This window comes from Kryptolebias marmoratus, linkage group LG7 (assembly GCF_001649575.2).
Source record: "Kryptolebias marmoratus isolate JLee-2015 linkage group LG7, ASM164957v2, whole genome shotgun sequence".
In the NCBI taxonomy this organism is placed as follows: Eukaryota; Metazoa; Chordata; class Actinopteri; order Cyprinodontiformes; family Rivulidae; genus Kryptolebias; species Kryptolebias marmoratus.
Window position 1 is genome coordinate 20,683,446 of NC_051436.1, and position 19,232 is coordinate 20,702,677.

Below are 19,232 nucleotides of genomic sequence, written 5' to 3' on the forward strand. Positions count from 1 at the left end.
GATCAAACACTTTTCACTAAAGAAATGGACGTGAAAGTCTCACCCTGGCCACCATGACATCTCCAATGTCCTGAACTACAGGAGTCTCTCTGCGTTTCTTCATGGCCTCACACAGACTTGCTGTGAAGAAATAATGCAGAAGCATCATCAGAGCAGAAATAAAACCATCAGATGCTCAACCCCAAGTAAAAGTTTCTTCTCTTAACAACACCGAGAAACAGAGAGATGCAATCAAACAATTAAAATATCAAAATAATTATATTTTATCTCTCTGAAAACTGAAACTGAGACCCAGAGCACACATTGACTGAACTTTGACCTTGTTTTACTATTTTCTTCAGTCATTAATATGATTTACCTGCAACCTATACGTTTGAATACATAATGACATTTATGGGGTGATTAAACACACAAATGGAACAAAGGAGCAATTCGTTTAAGACGGTCACAATCAGGAACATTTTAGTTGATAAATATTGTTGTATAAATAACAACCAACAATTTAACTGATGATGACAATGTTCTGGATGCCGCAGTTTCTCATATTTGTTGTTTTGTTGACACTGGAGGTTCTGGTGGACAGCTGCTTCAACACTGAGCCTAACAGACCAACTGACGAAGCACCACTTAAACGAGTGTCGCTCGATTTATTTTTTTATAAAGAAATATCTTACACACATAAAGCTACAAAGTATTTAACAAACTCACGTCTGGCTTCTGCTGACAAGTTTTCATACAGGAAAGTTTGCTGAAGTGATCAAGTTCGCTCACTCCTCTCTGTTTTAATCTGGTGGCCTTCAGCTGATTATGTGATCGTTTTGGAGCCAAAATCAAAACTAAACAGACAAATTTGATTATTTGTACAGCCTTATTTGGGCTGTTAGTAGGAATCAAATGGATCATGTGACTAAATCAGTAAATAATAGTTTTGTCTAAAATTCCCACTCCTTGGTTTAAGCAATAAAAAGCTGCTTCAGTTTGTTGAAGTTTTACAGCATCTGAATCAAATCAATTAGAAAATATTGTACTTAAAATCTGCTTGGCTTGGTGTAAACCTTTAAGGTAAAATGGCTTGTTACTGTGAGGGGACTGAAACTTTTAAAAGACTTCTAAAATTTTTGGGTGTTGTTGCATCACGGAGTACTAAGGTTCAGCTTCAAAAGGCAGAGAATTGGATTTTTAGCTAATAAAAACTGTTTTGTTGATGTGACGTGGAACTTCAGTGATAGCTTCTACTTGATGTATGGAGCAATCTCATGGAAAACGCAGACATGACACACATTGCTGTTCTCTGAATCAATTTCTCAAACGTGTCTGAATCAACAATTTCAGCAGCAGCTGAATGACTGAGCCATTATTCTTCTTGCGTTTTAAAGGTGAATTTTCCAGCCATCCCAGTGACACCGTGACTCATGAGGACTGACCGTGCAGCTCGTAGACCTGAGGCAGGTTGGGGAAAATGCAGGCCAGTTCCTCAGAGTTCAGAACCGACCTCAGCTTCTGGAAAAAAACTTTGTCCAGAACTCTGAGGGTTCGCAGGTGGGACACCTCGGTGGTGAAGAGCTCTGAAGGAAGGAGGAGGACAAACAAATGAGACTATAGCTCATCCTGAAAATGGCGATTCTTTACGTCTTACTACATACCGTATATGACAGCCTGTCTGTCCACCTCCTTTGGGCTGAGTGTTGTGAGCAAATGAGGAGGAACCGTTTCCTGCCAGTTCTGACCGTCACACACTTCCTCCTCCACTGCCGCAGCATCTGGCAGCAGGGCCAGCGGCGAGTCCACACTCCTACGTGTTCAGAAAACGCCACAAGTGAAAGAGATGGAGCAGAGACAAAAACAGAGCAGCTTTTAACTTGTTTCAAACCAATACGACTGATATGAACAGAAGAAATCTACTGTAAGTTCGTCAAACGTAAGGAAATTTAAAACTGGAAGTTCCCCAATTTCCATCTAAAGAATTCTGCCTTCTACCATTTTCTCTTTGTATTCTCTCAAGTAATCCTTTCAGTTCTGCTCATCTTTCACTGCTTGTCTGTGGGGACAACATGGTGACTCACCTGCGTCTAGACCGAGGGGTGTATGGGGGTGTAGGGTTCTCAAGAGACCTGAGTGTGAGAGAGTGGAGAGAAAGGTGACGTGAGGACAAACTCTACACTGTCCAGAGTAACATGAGGGGAGTAAGGCTTTCATTGAAGGGTAGAGTTTATTAATCTGGTGAGAAATGAGGCTCCTGCCTGTAGGCTGCTGTTTTCAGAACCAGTGAATGTTTACCGAGCGGAGTTGCTGGACGCCGACGACGAGGCGCTGTGCTGCAGAGGTCGGAGGCCCTGTTGGTCCTGCTCCTCTCCGCAGTCCTCCATGTCCACATCGCTTCGAGAGCGGGGCACCGAGTCTCCTCCTGAGGCAGCGCCCCGCCGCCGGCCCTCCCCCTGAGCCTTCAGCGACTCGCTCCGCGCCAGACGCACCGAGACGGTCGGACTGGGGAGGAGAAAACACCCCGATCAAGTTCTGCCCGGGCGCAACGTGACAGCTGAACCGCATCTGAAGCCAATCAGTCACCTGTCCATGCCTTCTTTGCCTTCCTCTCCCAGGCTGCTGGAGGACAGCCTCTGGGGGTCCGCAGCATCTCCCCCCTCCTCTCCTGGAGCGTCTGTGTGATTCTCAAACTGCTGAATGATGTTCCTCACACTGCCAGGACGCACTGCACACACAGTTTATTTTAGCACAACAAGAAAAACAAACAAACCAGGAAGTAGCAGGAAGGAGACAGGTTTATATAAAGTGTTGGAGCTCAAACAAGCCTTTGTTCAAAAATTTACTAATGGATGTTTGTTAGAAAAACGACAACGTTAAAATAAATATTAAAATAAAACAAGAAAGACAAATGAACATGTACCTTCTGTGGGAGACAACGGGATGTGGAATGCTACAAAACCAAAATCAACCAAAGAGAAACAATCAAATCAGGAGTGACAAGACAGTGATTTAAATCAATGAAATCAATGAATAAAACTGGAAATCAACAAAAAAAATTGCTTTTTTTTTTAAAAAGGAAGAAAAATCAATATGACTTGATGCATACAGTTAGAAGTGAAATCAAGTGTGTGTCAGTGGGTCTGTATGGTAAAGTAAGAGTCTCACATTTGTAATTTTAACACTAATGATGTCAAAGTATTTAAAACAAGTGATTTTTTCCTCCAGCTTGTGTGTCTGTGTGAGTTTATCTTTACTGGACTGAGACGTGGTCCGGGGTTTGCCGATGTACTTCAGGATGGGGTTCCTCTTTTTATCCTCTCCATCCTTTTTCTCCTTGTTACTGCTCAGCTGCAGGAAGACAAACCAAAAATAATCCTGAATCTCGTAAACCTAATTCTCATTGAATGATTCCAGTCATTTTTATATGAACTCAAATGTACCAGATTGTATGACCTCAAACTTGACTGAAAGACATGTTAAAATGACAAAAAGTTGTGTTTTATCATTTTTTTTCTGTTTTTTTGAGGTGAAAAACAAAAACTGCTTAACACCTGAAGCTTTTAAACTGTGACATTAATTAGGGACGTAATAATGCACCACAGAAAGTTAGTAGAAATAGTGGAAATGTGAAGGAAAAAGAAGTTTGACTAAATTTAAGAGTGAGACAGTTAGATACTACCGAGGCTCTCAATTTAAAGACTTTTCCCACTGGTACTTTGTTAGAGTACATGAGGGGGGCGATGAAGTTCCTGTGAGTCAAATCTCTGGTTTACCTGCATGAACAGACAAGTTTTAAGTTTTCTCTGCATCAGGAAATGCCTGAAAGCCTCACATTCATGTAGGGAATTTTTTTTCCTTTTGAATGGATGCTGCAAACAGAAGCATTATTGTTTCAACATCCCTCTTTTTTTAGACAATCAGGCTCCAAGCTGTGTAGTTGGTAAACAGACGTTTGGACCAATCAGCTTCTTTTACTGGTAGCTCCAGGTGAGGATCACATTTAATGACAATCAACAACTGTGACTCCGGTTCAGTCCAGGTTTTGCCCTCAGTTATTTAATTTACTTAACTTTGATAAACAGATATTTGACTTTTTTATTATTAAGTACTCTGTAATCAATAAAAGGTTGATTAGCAACACACATGTCTTTCAATCGATCCCCAGACCTTTCACTTGTTGAACTGGTTTTAAACTAGTCACTGTAAGTAAAAGCTTTGTAGAGCCTTGGTAAGCTTAAAACTTGCACTATGCAAGTCCATACTAGGGGTGTAACTGTATGTTTAAGTCAAGGTTTGGCACTAAAAATAGGCAAGTTCTCAAATCAATCCTCACATTCTCCCCCATTTTTGTTCTTTTTTTGGATTACAAAAACTGTCCCAAAAGTAAAAGGCAGGAAAAGCAAACTCCCCTTGTTAGTAAAGAGCTTCTAAAGTTGCAGGTCACAAACAGCAAGACGAGATTATAACCAACAACTTTAATATAAATTAAAAAGAAATAAATAAAAGCCATATTGTACTGTCTTAATCATGCATTTTGAACTGTACACCATGTCCTACAGGCTATGTGTCCCACAGAAAGCTTCAGAAACTGATTTTAAAAAACAAGTATTTGCTTCAAATAATTTTTCCTAAGTGTGATGCAAAATAAAAGGTACTACAGAACTGAACAGCATCTTCCCATTGTGAAAACACTAAATAAAAACATGTTAACATCCATACTGAGCTCAGTGTGCGTTTATTAAAAACCAGACGGAGCATCTAAAAGTATTTATTAAATGCCAGAGGGCATTTCAAAGCGCTCCGCTGCAGCAGCAGGCAGGTCTTCAAGCTCCCGTGATTCATCGGAACTAAACATTCTTGTTTTGCTTCAAAGTAAAAAGCTTTAGATATCTTTCTCACCTTTCCTGTTGTGGCTGTTATATAAAAACAAACAAAAGAAAAAAAAAAACGTTTCTCTTTCTAAATGAAAGTGCTGATCACCTGTGATTAAGGCCTCTTCCTGATTTCTGTACCGTGATGGTTCAGTACAAATACATAAACCCCTGCCAGACTTTATTGAAGGCTCCAAATGTAAAGTTGTTTATAGTTTCTGTTTTTAAAGTAACATGTCCTATAAAAGTTAACATACTATTATGATCAACTTTCTTTGAGGTCTGCTGGTGTTGTACTAAAAATCCCACCCCACCATGAAAGGAACTCCTGTTGTGGGAAGTGCATCGACACAACAGTGTAGTGTCAAGTGCCTGTCTTTTAATCAACAATTATTTAAAAAAAAAAGAGCTAAATCATCCTTATTTATCAGCAGAGCTATCAAAAAGTCTCACTCTTCTTGATTGTCGCTGGACAAAGAAGCAACTCGGAAGATTTTTAGATTTCAAAATATAATCTCAACTTAAAATAACCAAAGTTTCATTGTTTTCTGATGTTCCAAAATGTAGTTATTTAGTCCTGGAAACTCAGCATCTCCAGGCTGGTGAGCATGGTCATGTTCACTATTATACGCTGACAATAAGAGCTTTATGGTTTCCTTTACTACCTTTTTTGTTTTTAAGAAAGCAAGCCACTTCTCCTTCTCCGTGCTGAGACTAGGAAACACCTTGGAGTCTCTCAGCTTGATGCCGGAGTGACGCAGGTACAGCAGCACAGCTGACGCCAGAGGAGAGCTGGAGGAGGAGGGGACACGGAGAACCAGACAAAATAAACACGGCCAGATCAGGAGATCGGATCAGACGGAGGGGGAAGGGGTGCAGAGACGCGAGCTGTTAAATTTAATTTCACTGCAGTAAAAAAAAAAAAAAAAAAAGTGCAGCTTTTACCTTCGGTCCTCTTCATGCTTTGATCTGAAACAGAAAAAGAAAAATAATGGTTGTTGACTCACTTGGCAACAAAACAGTCACAAAGGTAACCAGTTCAGTTCCTCAAAGTTAAATCCACAAGGGGAAGAAACAGAAAGTCGGGCCTGAGTCATGTGATTTTGTTAACAACCTTCGTTATGGTTGCTTCAGTGAGCTCCTTCCTATAAAAACTGGTTTACTGGACATTGAAGACACTATTGCTACGGAAACCAGCACAGCTTATAACCTATGTGGTAATATTTAGTTTGTGTGTTTACATAAACATTTAAATTAAACAGCGACCAGGTAGATACACTGTAAATCTGAAAAAAATCAGTTGCTGTCTCTAGAAGAAAAACAACCTCATGCCCAGTTTAATTGAAAAAAAAACAAACAAACAAACAGTGGTCCTCACTGCGAACCTGAATTTGCTGCAGTTTTAAATTATAAAAGTAGAGATAAAAAACGAAAACAAACATCCAGAGCAGTTTCCGAGTGAGGACTCACAGAATCTCCCAGAGAGCGGTGACCTGTCTGTCCACCACCTGCTTCTCCTTCACGGGGTCTCCGTCGAGGAGATGCAGGTCTCCTTCTCCAAACAGGGAGCCCAGACCCATCATCTGCTTGTTCCTGTCAGAGCACAGAGCACACACACCGAACCAAAGGTCACTGCCAGCTTCTGTTCTGCCCTTTTATCTTTCTTTTTTCTTAATCACAGAGAGAAAAAAAAGACAGATTTGGTAACAACTTTAACCCTATGCACTCTGGTCAGGTGTCACTTATTTCCAGAGTTTTCCAGTTGTGAGGATCCCACTAACACCCCCCTCCCCCCGTTCAAAAAGGGCAGAAGTGATGCTTTCCCGAACACACTAGGTTTGAAAAGTTCTCAGGCAGATCTCAATATTTCCCATCTGATTAGTTCTTTGTTTTTATCACTGCAGGATTTACAATAAAACAAAAAAACCTAAATAAAAACAAACAGTTGCAGAATGCCGCTTCTTGTCACAAGATTTATTGAAATCGTGACTTTCATGATGCCTGCAGTTGTTTCTGAAACCTGAAAAGATTCTGAGAACATCAAATCTTCCTGTTAGTATGGTAGATAAGCTTTAATCCACTCTGGCTTTGGTCCAGCTAGAATTAGCCATTAGCACGTCAATCCTGCCATAATTAAACTTTAATTTTCCAAACTGAACTTACCTACAACAGGTAAGATATTAATTGTTTCAAGCCTTTTCACAAAGACCCACTTCTTAATAGCAGAACTATCCCTTTAAGCATTTTATCAACTCATCAAGCACCTTTCTGCTGATGCACATTTTCTTGTTCTGACTTTAAAAATGTAACATGTTGATCCCTGGTAACAAAACAGGCTTTTACTTTAATGTGAAAAGTATCATAAATTGGTAATTTTATATTATTAATTAATCTGATTAAAAGACTACAATAGCTTGTTGTTAAATCTAATTCAGTACAAGAACCACACAACAATGTACGTTTAGACAGATTTAACCAGTAATTATATGATGCTAACACAACCCTTTCAGCCTCAGAGTTTGCTTTTTGTTAAAGCAGACATTTGTTAAGAATGTGAAAAATAACTCGTATTTTTCACATCTTTCTTTCCATATTCATATCTTTCTTTCCATATTCATGTCTATCAAGTGCACAAACAAACCAGCATCTTTGATAAATGCACCTGTAGTCCTGAATCAGCTCCTGGATGTCCGGCAGCACTTGCTGCTGCAGCTCAGACAGAGGTCCTCTGATGTCCTCCTGCGCATGAAGACGACTTTCTGAGGACACAAGAAACACAACATCAGAGAAAAAATACTTAACCATGAACTAAAACAAACTCTGCAGTTAGACAGCTGGCTCAGTAAAGTGATTAGTCTTAATTATAATTCACACATTCTTTTAAAAGTTAAACATTGAAGAAAACAAAACTAAATAAGAAGTTGATGAATCAAGTACTTTTCATGTGTCTTACCGATATCTGTGAGATACTCCTCTCGGACTTTGATTTTCAGTGGCTAGGAAAAGATAAAGTTTTCTTGTTTTAGGCACTGAAACTGTACTGTTAGAGAGAATAATACCATAAAACTGTGAACAGTTTTGTATCCAAAAAAACAACAACAAAACACCAGTTTGAGTTTCATTTCTATAAACACACTTTTATTTTAAGTACACAGTACAACACGAGTACATACGGCATCTGGATCCAGGAAGTGGGAGCAGATCTGAGGTGCAAGACCACGAGCATCTTTAGGACTGGAGCCCAAATACGCTTCTACTGATAGATAAAAGAGCTACAAAAGAAATAAAAACAGAGAAAACATGAGCGTAAAAAGGCAAATATCAATCTTCTCTAAGTAATGTTTAAAGGTTGTTTTTTGTTGAGTCACTTTAAAGATACAGATAAAACTGTGGGCTATCCGCATTGTACTAGAAAACAATACTTCCTACTAAACCACCCAGCGGTCTTGATATCTTTACTATGTTCCATTCTCAATAACATATGGGTTTATGAGATTTGCAAATCAGTGCTTTCTGATTTTAATTCACTTTTTACAAGTCACAACTTTTTTTTTAGGTATTGGGATTGTAATACCTTTATATTTACTACAAGAAATACAATTCACCAATCTCAACAAACTAAAATAAGCAGTGACAATGAAACCCAAGAGAAATTGGAAAATCTCATGAGTAAGCACTTTTACTTATTTTAAGTACAACAATGTCAACTTACCAGAGGGTTGGGGTCCAACAGTTGGCTGAAGACGTATCTCATGAAAACCATCATGTGTGCTGGTCTTGACTTCAACAACTCAATGTCCTGGAATGGACCATCCATCTACGAAAAAAAGAAAAAACTAAGTGTGGAAAAAAAATTTGGAAGGAAGGGTGAGAAAAAACTGTGGGATCCATCCATCAACCAGTAAACGGAGGGCTTTGCCCTGCAGCTCAGCTCCCTCTTCACCACAGACCGGTACAGAGTACACAATACTCAGGAAGCCACACCAATCTGCTTGTCAATCTTAAACTCTATTCTTCCCTCACTCATAAACAAACTGCAGATACACTGAGATACTTGAACTCCTCCACTTAAGGCAGCTCCTCACTCCCAACCTCGAGAGAGCAATCCACCTTTTTCCGACTGAGGACCGTGGCCTCAGATTTGGAGGTACTAATCTTCCCCTCAGCTGATTTACACTCGGCTGCAAACCGTTCCAGTAAGAGCTGAAAATCATGGCTCGATGACACCAACAGGATCACATCATCTGCAAATAGAAATGGAATCCTGAGGCTACCCCCTGGCTGCATCGAGAAATTCTGTCCATAAAAGTTATGAACAGAATTGGTGTCAATGGGCAGCCGTGGAAGTGTCCAACTCTCCCCCTGAAGAGGTCCAACTTACTGGCAGCAATGTGAACCAGACTCTTGCACCATTTGTATACAGTTGAATGTCTACAACATATGAAGGTTGGTTGGACAAACTCCCATGGGTAAAGCAAGGGAAAAGAGATGGTCCAGTGTTCCATGGCTGAGACAGAACCTACATTGTTCCTCCTAAATCTGAGGTTCCACCACCGAACAGCACCCCTGAACAAACCTTACCAGGGAGAGGTAGAGACCCAACCCAAAGTCCACAGATTCAAATTCCTCTAAGGAAGACATACTGATGACAATTTGTTCAGGCCAACAGCACCCTACCTCCACTATACACAGTGTTAATACAGAACTGCCTCAGCCACCTGACGGTTTGCCAGAATCTTCTTGGAGCTGATCAAGAGTCTCTATCCAAGGCCTCACCAAACTCCTCCCACACCCATAACTCTGCCTCAACAACAGCCAAGGCTGCATCTTGCTTGGTCAACCAATACCCCTCAGCTGCCTCTGGAGTCCTACCAGCTAACAAGGCTCTATAGTACTCCTTCTTTTTGACAAACACCCTCACTCGGGGTGTCCACCCAGAAGTTCAACAACAGAACAAGACCTGGGTTCAGATCAGAGAGGCCAGCACCCCTGCTAAGGACTTCAAGAAGGCTGGGCACTCTAAGCTGCCGTTCTGTCCATCGGCACAACCAACAGTTAGAGCCCAAAGTTTCCCCCAAAGACACAGGTAAGCTACCCTCTTATCTACCAGGGAAACTTCAAAGGACAGACGCCAAGCCGGGGGCTATAAGTAGGCCCACACCAGCCCGATGCCTCTCACCATGGGCAACTCCAGAGTAGAATAAGAGCCAACCCCTCTCAAGGAGATTGGTTCCAGAACTCACGCTGTGCATTGAGGTGAGGCCGACTGTATCTAGTCAGTACCTCTCAGCCTCATGCACAAGGTGACATTCCATGTTCCAAGACCCAGCTTCAGTAAGCTAAGGTCAGAGCACCAAGATGCACCCAGCCCCTATCACCTATCCTGCAGGTAGTGGACCCAAAGGAAAGTGTACCGGTGTTATTTATTGTGGCTAAATCCAACCGAACCTCATGGATAGAGGCCTGTTCACCAGGAACTCGCCAACAAGCCCCTCCCCCAAGCCTGGCTCCAGGGTGAGGCCCCAGTAACCACGTCCAGGCGAGTAACACTGAGCTCCATGTTTTCTTCTGTCCATATGAGTTTTATAAACAACTATGAGATTAATGGTAAATAATAGGTCCACTGAAACAAACCTCATTTAAGGCATAGCCCTCTTCTTCCTCTTCCTCCTCTGGACTGATGATCTGGGCCCTTCCACCCTGGGACACACACAGACATAAACAAAAAAAGGTCACTTGGTAACATATTCCAATTTGAAGCAATAAGTTATTTATTTAGTCTCATTGACATTTTAATCAGTTAGATAAATCAAAGTAATGCAAATTAAAAATGAAAACTGAGCAATATTTTAAAGCTGATAAATACTTATTGTCCTTCAGGTTATGTGTGGAACAATGAATGGCGTGACCCGAAAAAAATGAAGAATGCAAATCGAAATGTGTCTCAATCTCACCATATCAGAAAGGGCGTGTGTGTCCGAGCTCTGGCGTCTGAGATGGGGCATCCTGAAGGTTAATGAGGGGGAGGAGTGGGGACTCTCAAGGGCCTGGGGAAGGAGCCGGACGGGAAGTAAAGGAAGAGCGAGGAGGGGATGAGGGGGACGGGATGAGTGGATCATCACATGCACAAACGCATACCTTCGACCTGACCCTGATCTTTTTCCAATCTTACCTCCATCTCTCCTTCACTTAAGTCCATGGAAAGTCGTCCTGTCAAAAAACAGAAAGCTTTTTAACAACTTGATACACAAAACTATGAATTCTAACAAACATTTGTAAAGTATAACACTTTGGATGTACATGTTTACCTTAGATTTAGACTGATTAGAACAAGAATTACACATATAATCAAATGGGAAAAAAAGCAATAAATAGACACAAACCTTCTCCAGCGCGGACGTAGCCCGTCACAGATTCTGATCGTGTTCCATCCTGACAAGGCAAAATAAAACTTTCATTACATAGCAAGACTATGAAACCGATCTGGCAGCTGCTCAGACAATAAAAACAAACCGTGACAAGTATTTTAAATCTTCTGGCAATAAAATAATTGGTTGATAACTGGGAGAGGCAGCAGTGCAGTTATAAGGTCTACCAGGGTATCCAAAAGTAGTTCAAGTATTGTTTTGAATACTGTACTTCAAAACTCTGCTGCTATTTAACCCTATACATCTGCAGATGAGGTAAAACTTTAGATATGTTGTGTATGAAGAGTGTACTTTCTAACTAACCTATCAAAAAGCTCCCAAAGCCATGATATCATCATCTGGGCTTTCCCTAATTATTTAAGGGCACAGTAATCTTAGTGTATGTTAATATATGACTTTAAAGAAAGTAATAAAAAATTCTCTGAAAAATATTTTCTCTCCCGTAATTTTACCAAATAGAAATAATTTGGGGGGTTCTAACTTACCTAAAACAGGAAAGGTTTAGTCTGATTTAATGTCAGACATTGATTTAAAAAAAATGGTTATGTATCCTTTTATTTAGTGTATGTAAATATCTGGTTTCAAGTGTAAATTATTTCAACTAATGTTGGCATCAAAACACTTCAGTTCAGCTTTAGGTTGACTAAACATGAAAATATCTTGGGCTCATAAGAAACCTTGATTTCCTTTTGATAGACACTTTGCATACTATTCCAACATTTTTCAAATTCAGAGTTAATGTCATGAATTTACTAGTCAATGTTATTTTTTATATTCGTTCGGCAGCTCCAAAACCCACTTGCTCTATACTAGTAAAATAAAAGCAGGGAGAGAAAATTAGAATCAATATAGAGTCTAAAAATGGATGAAATGCTTCAGTATGCTTACCAGATCCTGCTGAATCTTGACTCGTACTTGGTGAGCCCTCCTCTTGGCACTTTCAATCCGCTCCTCCAGCGATGGTGATGGGTTTCTCAGCTGTTCATCCAGCAAGTCCTGCAAATGAAGTCAACTTAATCTCCTTATCAATAGCAGACTTTGAGGCACGAACCCCATGGAATCAAATGGAGAAGCCCGGACTGAGAAAATGAGTTTGTTTTCATAAGCATACCTGCAGTTCAGCCTCCTCCTGCTCCAGCATCTTCCTGAGTATCTGACTTGCATGTTTTTGCACTACTGGATCCTGGGAAAAAAAAACACATTTTTTCCACATGAACAACAATTTATCAATCTTATCCACAGACTGTTTTGTTTAGTGTTAGCGTTTTGTCTTGTTACCTCAACATTAAAAATCCTTGCAATAGTTTTACTCACCTGTAGCGGTTTGGGCCCAGTGATTCTTTGGGATGGGGTGCTGCTTGGTCCAGATGGTAAGGGTGGAGGTGGAGGGGGTGGTGTATCCCCACTCATAGAGGTTCTCTGATTGGGTGTGAGGTTAGAGGGGAGGGGCTCCAAGGGGACAGAGGGGGGCGTTCCTTGTAGTGTCAGGGCGACGTACGGTCCAGCTATGAGAGGATCAGAATTTTTAAAAATTAGATAAAAGAAGGAAAAAAAAATATTGAAAAAACAAAAATCAGGCTCATTTTAAACTCACATTTTATAAGTTTTACCACCTCCTGATGTGACATGGAGGACACCAGTAAGCCGTTCACCTGAGAGACACAAATACAGTTAAAACAGGAAGAAAACACCACCTCCCAGTTTAAACATCCAAGAAAAAGCAAGAAAAACCTTGATGATTCGGTCCCCCTCGTGAACCCCGGCCTTGACTGCTGCTCCACCTGGGGAGTACCGACACAGAGTGAAACTCATCCAAAAAACTAAGATTATACAGAAGGACTGATTTCTTAAAAACAGAAGGTCTGACAAGGATTATATGGGTGGAAAAATCAGCCTCTCCAGTGTCTCTGCAAGCCAGATATTAAGTTGTTCGCAATGAGAGTGTGTCCGTTTTGTTTTCTGACATATGTCCCTTTTACAGGGGCCATAATTCAGAAGTCTGGCTCTACTCGGCTCTACTCAGCTCGGCTCGATAAAGAATGCATCGCGTTCACACCGGCTAGTTTGGTCGGCAGCAGAGGAACGCCTCCTCGTGTTGTGGGGGGCGGGGTCGCGGCGCGGGGGGGTGCGCTACCGAAACTTGGCTCAAGTTGTGTAAACAAAGAAAGCGCTATGGACAACGATGGCTCTGTGTTGTTGCTGTTTTTTAAAATCATGGGGATTCTCCTAAGACTTCATGAAGAGAGGCGCAGTGGAAGAAATGCTCTGGATGCCGCGATTGTTGCGCGGAGAAGGACAGCTGTTATCCGCCGGAGATTTCAGGCTTTACAGCGCCTTCAGCTGGGGGACAGACAACATAAACATTGCAGGGTAGGCTAACGCTGTTGTTTATATTCCTACCGCTCGCTCTTTATGCTTGCATCTGGTTACACCCACGACCAATGAGTGAACAGGAGCTAAACTTGCGCCGCCCACGAAGGCAGGGCCGAAAAAAAATGCTGATGGAAACGCGCCCAAAGCAAGCCGAGTAGAGTGGAGCCGGGACCTTTAGAGCCCGTGTAAAAGGGGGCATAAGTCTACTAATGTTGGGTTCCGACAACCAATACAGTCAGTGAAGCACGGACGCCGTGTTGCAGAACACGGTCCAAACTTGCGGTGCTTTTGACAGCAGCTTGTAATCTGTCCAAACATCTGCAGTCTCCACCAGCAGAGGGCCGCAGGTTATGATGATTTTACTTTCTATTTTACTCATTTCTTCAAGTTGAACTGTTCAGACACACATCAAAGCAAACTGCGGCAAAGAAAGTTAGATTGTGAAACTAACTGTGGTGCAATAATGTTTATCTTGGTTGCCTCTTTGTTTTTGTATCGTTGCTTATCACTGTGTCAGAAACAGAGCCACGTTTATGTTATATGGGCCAATTTTATATATACAAAAAAAAAAACAACTACTATTATACTTTGTGATCTTCAAAGACATAAAATGTCCAGGTAAATTATTAAAGAGAAATGATACACCGAGCATTTCCAGTTTTGTCCTTAACTGTCAAGTTAAGTTGCTTTACAAAAGATGAAGCCAAAGAGGCCAATTAAGAAAATATGTCTTAAGGGCACACTGGAGTTCAAAAACCACCGACTTTTCCATTTTCAACAAAAGAGGCTTTTGTTCCTACAAAAGCAAAACAGAAACACTTATCACACTTATTGTGGCAGGTTGTTCCAGCAGTCCTGTATGAAATAAAAAGATATAATGATAAAGGCGTCTCACCTGGTCTAACATTCTGCACCAGCTTGACTCTCTCTCCACACACGGTGAAGCCGAAACCAAGCTGGTCCTTCTGCACGACCACACACCTCTGGACAAGACCAGCGCCTGGCCGAACCAATTAAAACCTTAGTTTGACATGAAATGAGCCCTAATGGACTAAAGCTCTTAATCCATTCAGGAGCAATAATAGGATATTATTGACAGTGTAGGATATTATTTGTACCTTCGGCGAAGACGTCTGCAGTCGGCTCTTTTTGCTGGCTGGCAGAGGATCTGCGATCCGAGTCCCCAGTCGTCAGACTGCTGAGCCTGCGTTTGAGGGATGAGAAATAAGAGTGAAATGATGCCAAACGGGCCAATTTAAAAGAGGGAAAATGCTCTGTGAGGGCTGGCTGGAGAGGAAATGCAATATATGAAGAAAGAGAGGGTCACAGAGCAAGAGCAGAATAAAGAGAGATGAAAAAGACCAAAAAAAAGGAAGGGACGCTCATAATGAATAGCAGAAGATGAGTATGGGGTCAGATGAGAAGGCCCATAAAGAGTGAGAGGATGAGTGTCAGACAACAATAAGAAAGCAGCAGATAGAAAAACTCACCAAGCAGCAAAAGGGCTGAAAGCGAAGCATGGCAGAAAAGAAGGAAAGACAGATAAAGAGGACACAAAAGAGAAAAATTCACACGGAGACTTGACTAAATGGGAACAAACTGTTCAAACCATTGTTATTCTCTTTGCTTCATTTACAGATTACAAAACACTGAAAGCAGACATAATTCCAAAGGACGTATCAAAGGTTTTAAATTGGGAAAATTCAGGACCACACAAACCCTGAAGAACCTTTTTTTTGTTGAAGACAAGCTAAAGGGTCAACATCCACAAAATTTGTTTCAAATGCAAAACAAGTCGGGCTGCAGACTGTAAACATTTACTAGGAAACTAAGAGGACAATCGCACCAGAATTTGAGGCAACTGACATTTTTGGCGACAGGGTTACTAATTCGCGTATGAACAAAAAAAGGATGTCTTGAATATAGGTTTCAGTTTTTATGTAAAAATGATCCATGTAAAACATCCTAATGAAAGTGGGTTAGAGAATTATTTACCTGTGCTCCAAGTGTAAGAGGCATGGAACAAGTGGAAGAACTAGTTCCTGAATGAACAAACATCCCCACCAGGAAATGAGGAGGGTTCTAAAACTTCCTGGTTCCGATGGTCAGATCAGCATTTTCTACACTGAATCGCTGCCTGATAAAGAGCATGCTCATAACAAAAACCACACAATTATTGAACTACTTTTTATGTACAGTTGTTGTTAGAACAACCAAATTTCCAAAATAATGTTGCTCATTGAGTTCAAGCACTGAGAGAGTTCTTTTTTTTTTTTTGGCATACACAAATAACGATAAGGACGTAAACAGTGCTCTCTACCTTTGTACCAAAATGAGTAACAGCTCCTGTGTTAAAGGAACAGGTTCAGATCTTTACCTAACATGAATCAGGTTTTCCAAATTAGTAAAGGTCATCAGAATACACCTAAAAATAGCCAAGTAGGTAGATTATGATGAATGGACAGGACTGTATTATTCTGATCCAAGAAATTGATAATTATCAAACCTGTGAATTTGATAGTAATTAATAAACAATGAATTTTTATTAGGTGTGACACATTTTGAGTATAAATAACACTTGTCTTGTGCCTAACTAAGCCAATGAAACAGAGCAGCTGAGAGAAATTTGACGCCACAGATGTTAGACCGTAGACGCCACAAACCTCCAACACCAACTGCTCACCAGACAGCTGTTCTACCTGAACAGGTGGGAGTTTTTTCCCCTCATTGGCCACCCTGCTGTTACATTACACCCACATATACAATGGAGGGAAGAGCCGGACACGTGCACAACAAAACAAGACCATGGAGGAAACAGGAAAGACAAAGATGCGTCACACATGTGGTCAAAGGGGTGATGTGCTAGACACACAGCAGGGGAGAAGAAATAAGACATTTGAGTAGCAATTATACAAAAATGAATTACATAAGAGACGGTACCAGTGAAATACAAATTCTGCAGTATGCACAAAGTAGTTTGGTCTTTTTCCAGAAACCCGTTTTCATCACCTCTTGAGTTAACCTGTCTGACTTGTTCTTCTCACAGCCAAAATGAACTTCTGCTTGATAAAAGCCTAGTCCAACAGCTGATCTGGGACTGTTACATGTGCTGCTGAATGCAGAAACCATCTGTGGGTTGAGGATTTGTGGCCCGTACCTGTCCAAGGTGGATGTGGGCTGGCGGAGGCTCATGTCTGCTTCCCGGAGTGAGATAAACACCGTCACTGGGCCTTTTCTGTCATCATCACCATCTTTCCTCTTCAGTTGCAGTCCACACAATGGGGCTCTCTGTTGAGCTTTGATCAGATCTTTAAGTTGCCTAAAAGCTGGTTCAGATCATCAGACCGTCCCTCGTGCTCCCATGCACACCAGTAGTTCCAGTAAGAGTCAGAGGACTTTAAAAAAAATAAAGTGCTGTAAAACAAATCCCCCAAGTATTCACCTGTTAGTGATAAAATATATAAAGCAGAACCTTTTAGTGGATTTATGTGGTAGTTTTGGTGTAGTGTAAACGGATTAAAGACGGTCTGCTTCCTCAAGGATCATCAATCATGAATGAATGGCTGGCATGTGCTGCAGATCAACAGCTTCCATGCCTTTTAATATCAGAGAGTATCTAAATCACTGAAAGGTCAGCTTAAATGTTCTCATTCAACACCTATGACTGAGATACTGGTAATAGCAAAGGATTAACTTGAACATATTTAGTGTTAACTTGCAGCCACCCACAGACGCACTCAGACTTGTTTACATGGGGAGCTCTCAGCAGATGTCTCAATCTGAATAATCCGCTAAACTCAGCTGACTTTCCCCGTTTTTCAATAGTACTGCATTGACTATGCTCACAGTTAAGTCACAAATGCTGTTGACTTATCTAATAACTAATATTTGCGGCGTCCCGCTTCATCTAGCCAACGTTAGCTTGCTGAAATTGCAACTCCGACAAGGCCTCCCCCGACCAGCGGCATTGCGTGAGTGGGCAAGCCGACCTCGAGCGCTGCTTCCCCGGCTCGCAGCTGCGACAACTAGTCGACGAGCTAGCAGGCTAACCGGCTATCTGTGCGAAATGAAAGTACAGCATGGTTTCGACTACATGAGGATAAATGGATAATAAAGTGCTCGACACCGTCCGGTTATATGTCTATTCCAGCCTGATGTATCCAGGAGCCCAGTTTTAGTGCAAATTCAGACACAAAATAGTTGCATGTAAGCGAGTTGCAAGCTGGAAGGCATTCCTCCTGTAGAGCTCCACTTTACAGTAGCTGGTCTTCTTTCTAAAACACAAATACAGTCAGGATTTATGTTCCCTTCGAGGTGAGCCAGGTAAATCCACAGCTAGTTATAGTCCTCGGCGCATATATGTACTGCCTTTAGAGACCCAGTTCCGAAAATTGTAGTGTCTGCTGTGCAGTTATCTTACTGCCCTGACTGCTGATCCACTAACATCATCTCGTCAAAGATCAAAGTTCAAACAGCGCCCTCGTCTGGACGGAACCAGGAACTGCAGACTACAGTAAACTGGGGAAGATGAGAGATTTTGTCAGAAAAATAAGCTAAACCTAACAAGATAAGTGTAGTTAGGCTATAGAATTGAAACTCAAACACTAGTTTTAATAAAATAGGTCAATGCTATTAGCTGGTCTTGATTTATCTGAAGTTTGGTTAAAAAACATTGAAATCTCAAAATATCTGCATTAATTAGGTTAACCTATAGAGCATTTTTGTGCTAAAAAGCTGTCTAAATTATCTTGAAAATCCTGACCTTTAGGCCAAAATATCAGGCAAAAATTGGTCTTTATTAGATGTCTAATATTAGATTCAGATGTCAAATGGACATCTATGTTTAGAAGAGATTGTTGATAGTAAATGAATGTTTAGGCAATGTGTGGTGTGAAAACAGAGCTCTCTACTTTGAAGCATTTCTGAGCCTCACAGAACTCATGATATAACTATAATGTAAGACCTGTCATATTACATGATGCGGTTCAAGTTGCAATTTGTAATGAATGCTGAATGATTGCTATTTTTTTTAAATTTACAAATATAAGTTCAACTGCATTTAAAACCTTGTTGTCAGTGCACAGTACTATCTGAAAGTGAAATACAAATATATAAATACATCTTTATTTGAACTACCCAGATGCTGCCTTCTTATCCAGCTCTGAGCTGAATTGATGTGTTTGAGTTTTTTTAATAATACTAATGTTACAACAGCAACATTAGCGACTAAAGCAGTAGTTGAAAAGATGTTCAGACTGTGAACCAACCATATCAATCAACATTAAAGTCCCAGTTGGAATGCTCTACCTTTTGCATGATTCTCACACTTGTGTTTTGTGTCTTACGTATGTTTATCTGTTTGTGTGTGATGAACAATTAAGTTGTCTTTCAGCTCTTCTCTTTTCAGAGCTCACCACAGTAAGTCATCCTCCTCCATCTAACTCTGTTTTCTGTGCCCTCTGTCCTCACTCCAGTTACCTTCATGTCCTCTCTAACTGCATCCATATATCTCTCATTCACACACATGAACTCTGTTTTGCTACAGCTGACTTTCATCCCTACACACCACCATTCGATG

General features: G+C 41.0%; 1 protein-coding gene across 3 annotated transcripts in view; it reads right to left on the minus strand.

The window, feature by feature from the left end:
• Positions 1 to 18,114, minus strand: part of arhgef11 (Rho guanine nucleotide exchange factor (GEF) 11) — a 31,043-nt gene extending 12,929 nt beyond the window's left edge. For 2 of the 3 annotated variants that reach the window (XM_037976565.1, XM_017437859.3), the window contains exons 1-27: positions 16,812 to 18,114; positions 14,773 to 14,858; positions 14,550 to 14,654; positions 13,013 to 13,062; positions 12,876 to 12,933; positions 12,596 to 12,786; positions 12,393 to 12,464; positions 12,170 to 12,277; positions 11,237 to 11,285; positions 11,026 to 11,063; positions 10,808 to 10,900; positions 10,488 to 10,553; positions 8,566 to 8,670; positions 8,027 to 8,125; positions 7,807 to 7,849; positions 7,516 to 7,612; positions 6,324 to 6,446; positions 5,799 to 5,822; positions 5,519 to 5,645; positions 3,237 to 3,330; positions 2,903 to 2,932; positions 2,566 to 2,707; positions 2,278 to 2,484; positions 2,064 to 2,111; positions 1,644 to 1,792; positions 1,425 to 1,565; positions 44 to 120 (exon numbers count right to left, since the gene is read on the minus strand). In XM_037976565.1, the coding sequence (XP_037832493.1) occupies positions 44 to 120; positions 1,425 to 1,565; positions 1,644 to 1,792; positions 2,064 to 2,111; positions 2,278 to 2,484; positions 2,566 to 2,707; positions 2,903 to 2,932; positions 3,237 to 3,330; positions 5,519 to 5,645; positions 5,799 to 5,822; positions 6,324 to 6,446; positions 7,516 to 7,612; positions 7,807 to 7,849; positions 8,027 to 8,125; positions 8,566 to 8,670; positions 10,488 to 10,553; positions 10,808 to 10,900; positions 11,026 to 11,063; positions 11,237 to 11,285; positions 12,170 to 12,277; positions 12,393 to 12,464; positions 12,596 to 12,786; positions 12,876 to 12,933; positions 13,013 to 13,062; positions 14,550 to 14,654; positions 14,773 to 14,858; positions 16,812 to 16,846 (2,457 nt within the window). In that variant the 5' untranslated portion in view covers positions 16,847 to 18,114. The remainder of the gene's footprint in view (positions 1 to 43; positions 121 to 1,424; positions 1,566 to 1,643; positions 1,793 to 2,063; positions 2,112 to 2,277; positions 2,485 to 2,565; positions 2,708 to 2,902; positions 2,933 to 3,236; positions 3,331 to 5,518; positions 5,646 to 5,798; positions 5,823 to 6,323; positions 6,447 to 7,515; positions 7,613 to 7,806; positions 7,850 to 8,026; positions 8,126 to 8,565; positions 8,671 to 10,487; positions 10,554 to 10,807; positions 10,901 to 11,025; positions 11,064 to 11,236; positions 11,286 to 12,169; positions 12,278 to 12,392; positions 12,465 to 12,595; positions 12,787 to 12,875; positions 12,934 to 13,012; positions 13,063 to 14,549; positions 14,655 to 14,772; positions 14,859 to 16,811) is intronic. The other variant, XM_037976564.1, reaches the window with a different exon arrangement.
• Positions 18,115 to 19,232: the final 1,118 nt, after the last annotated feature.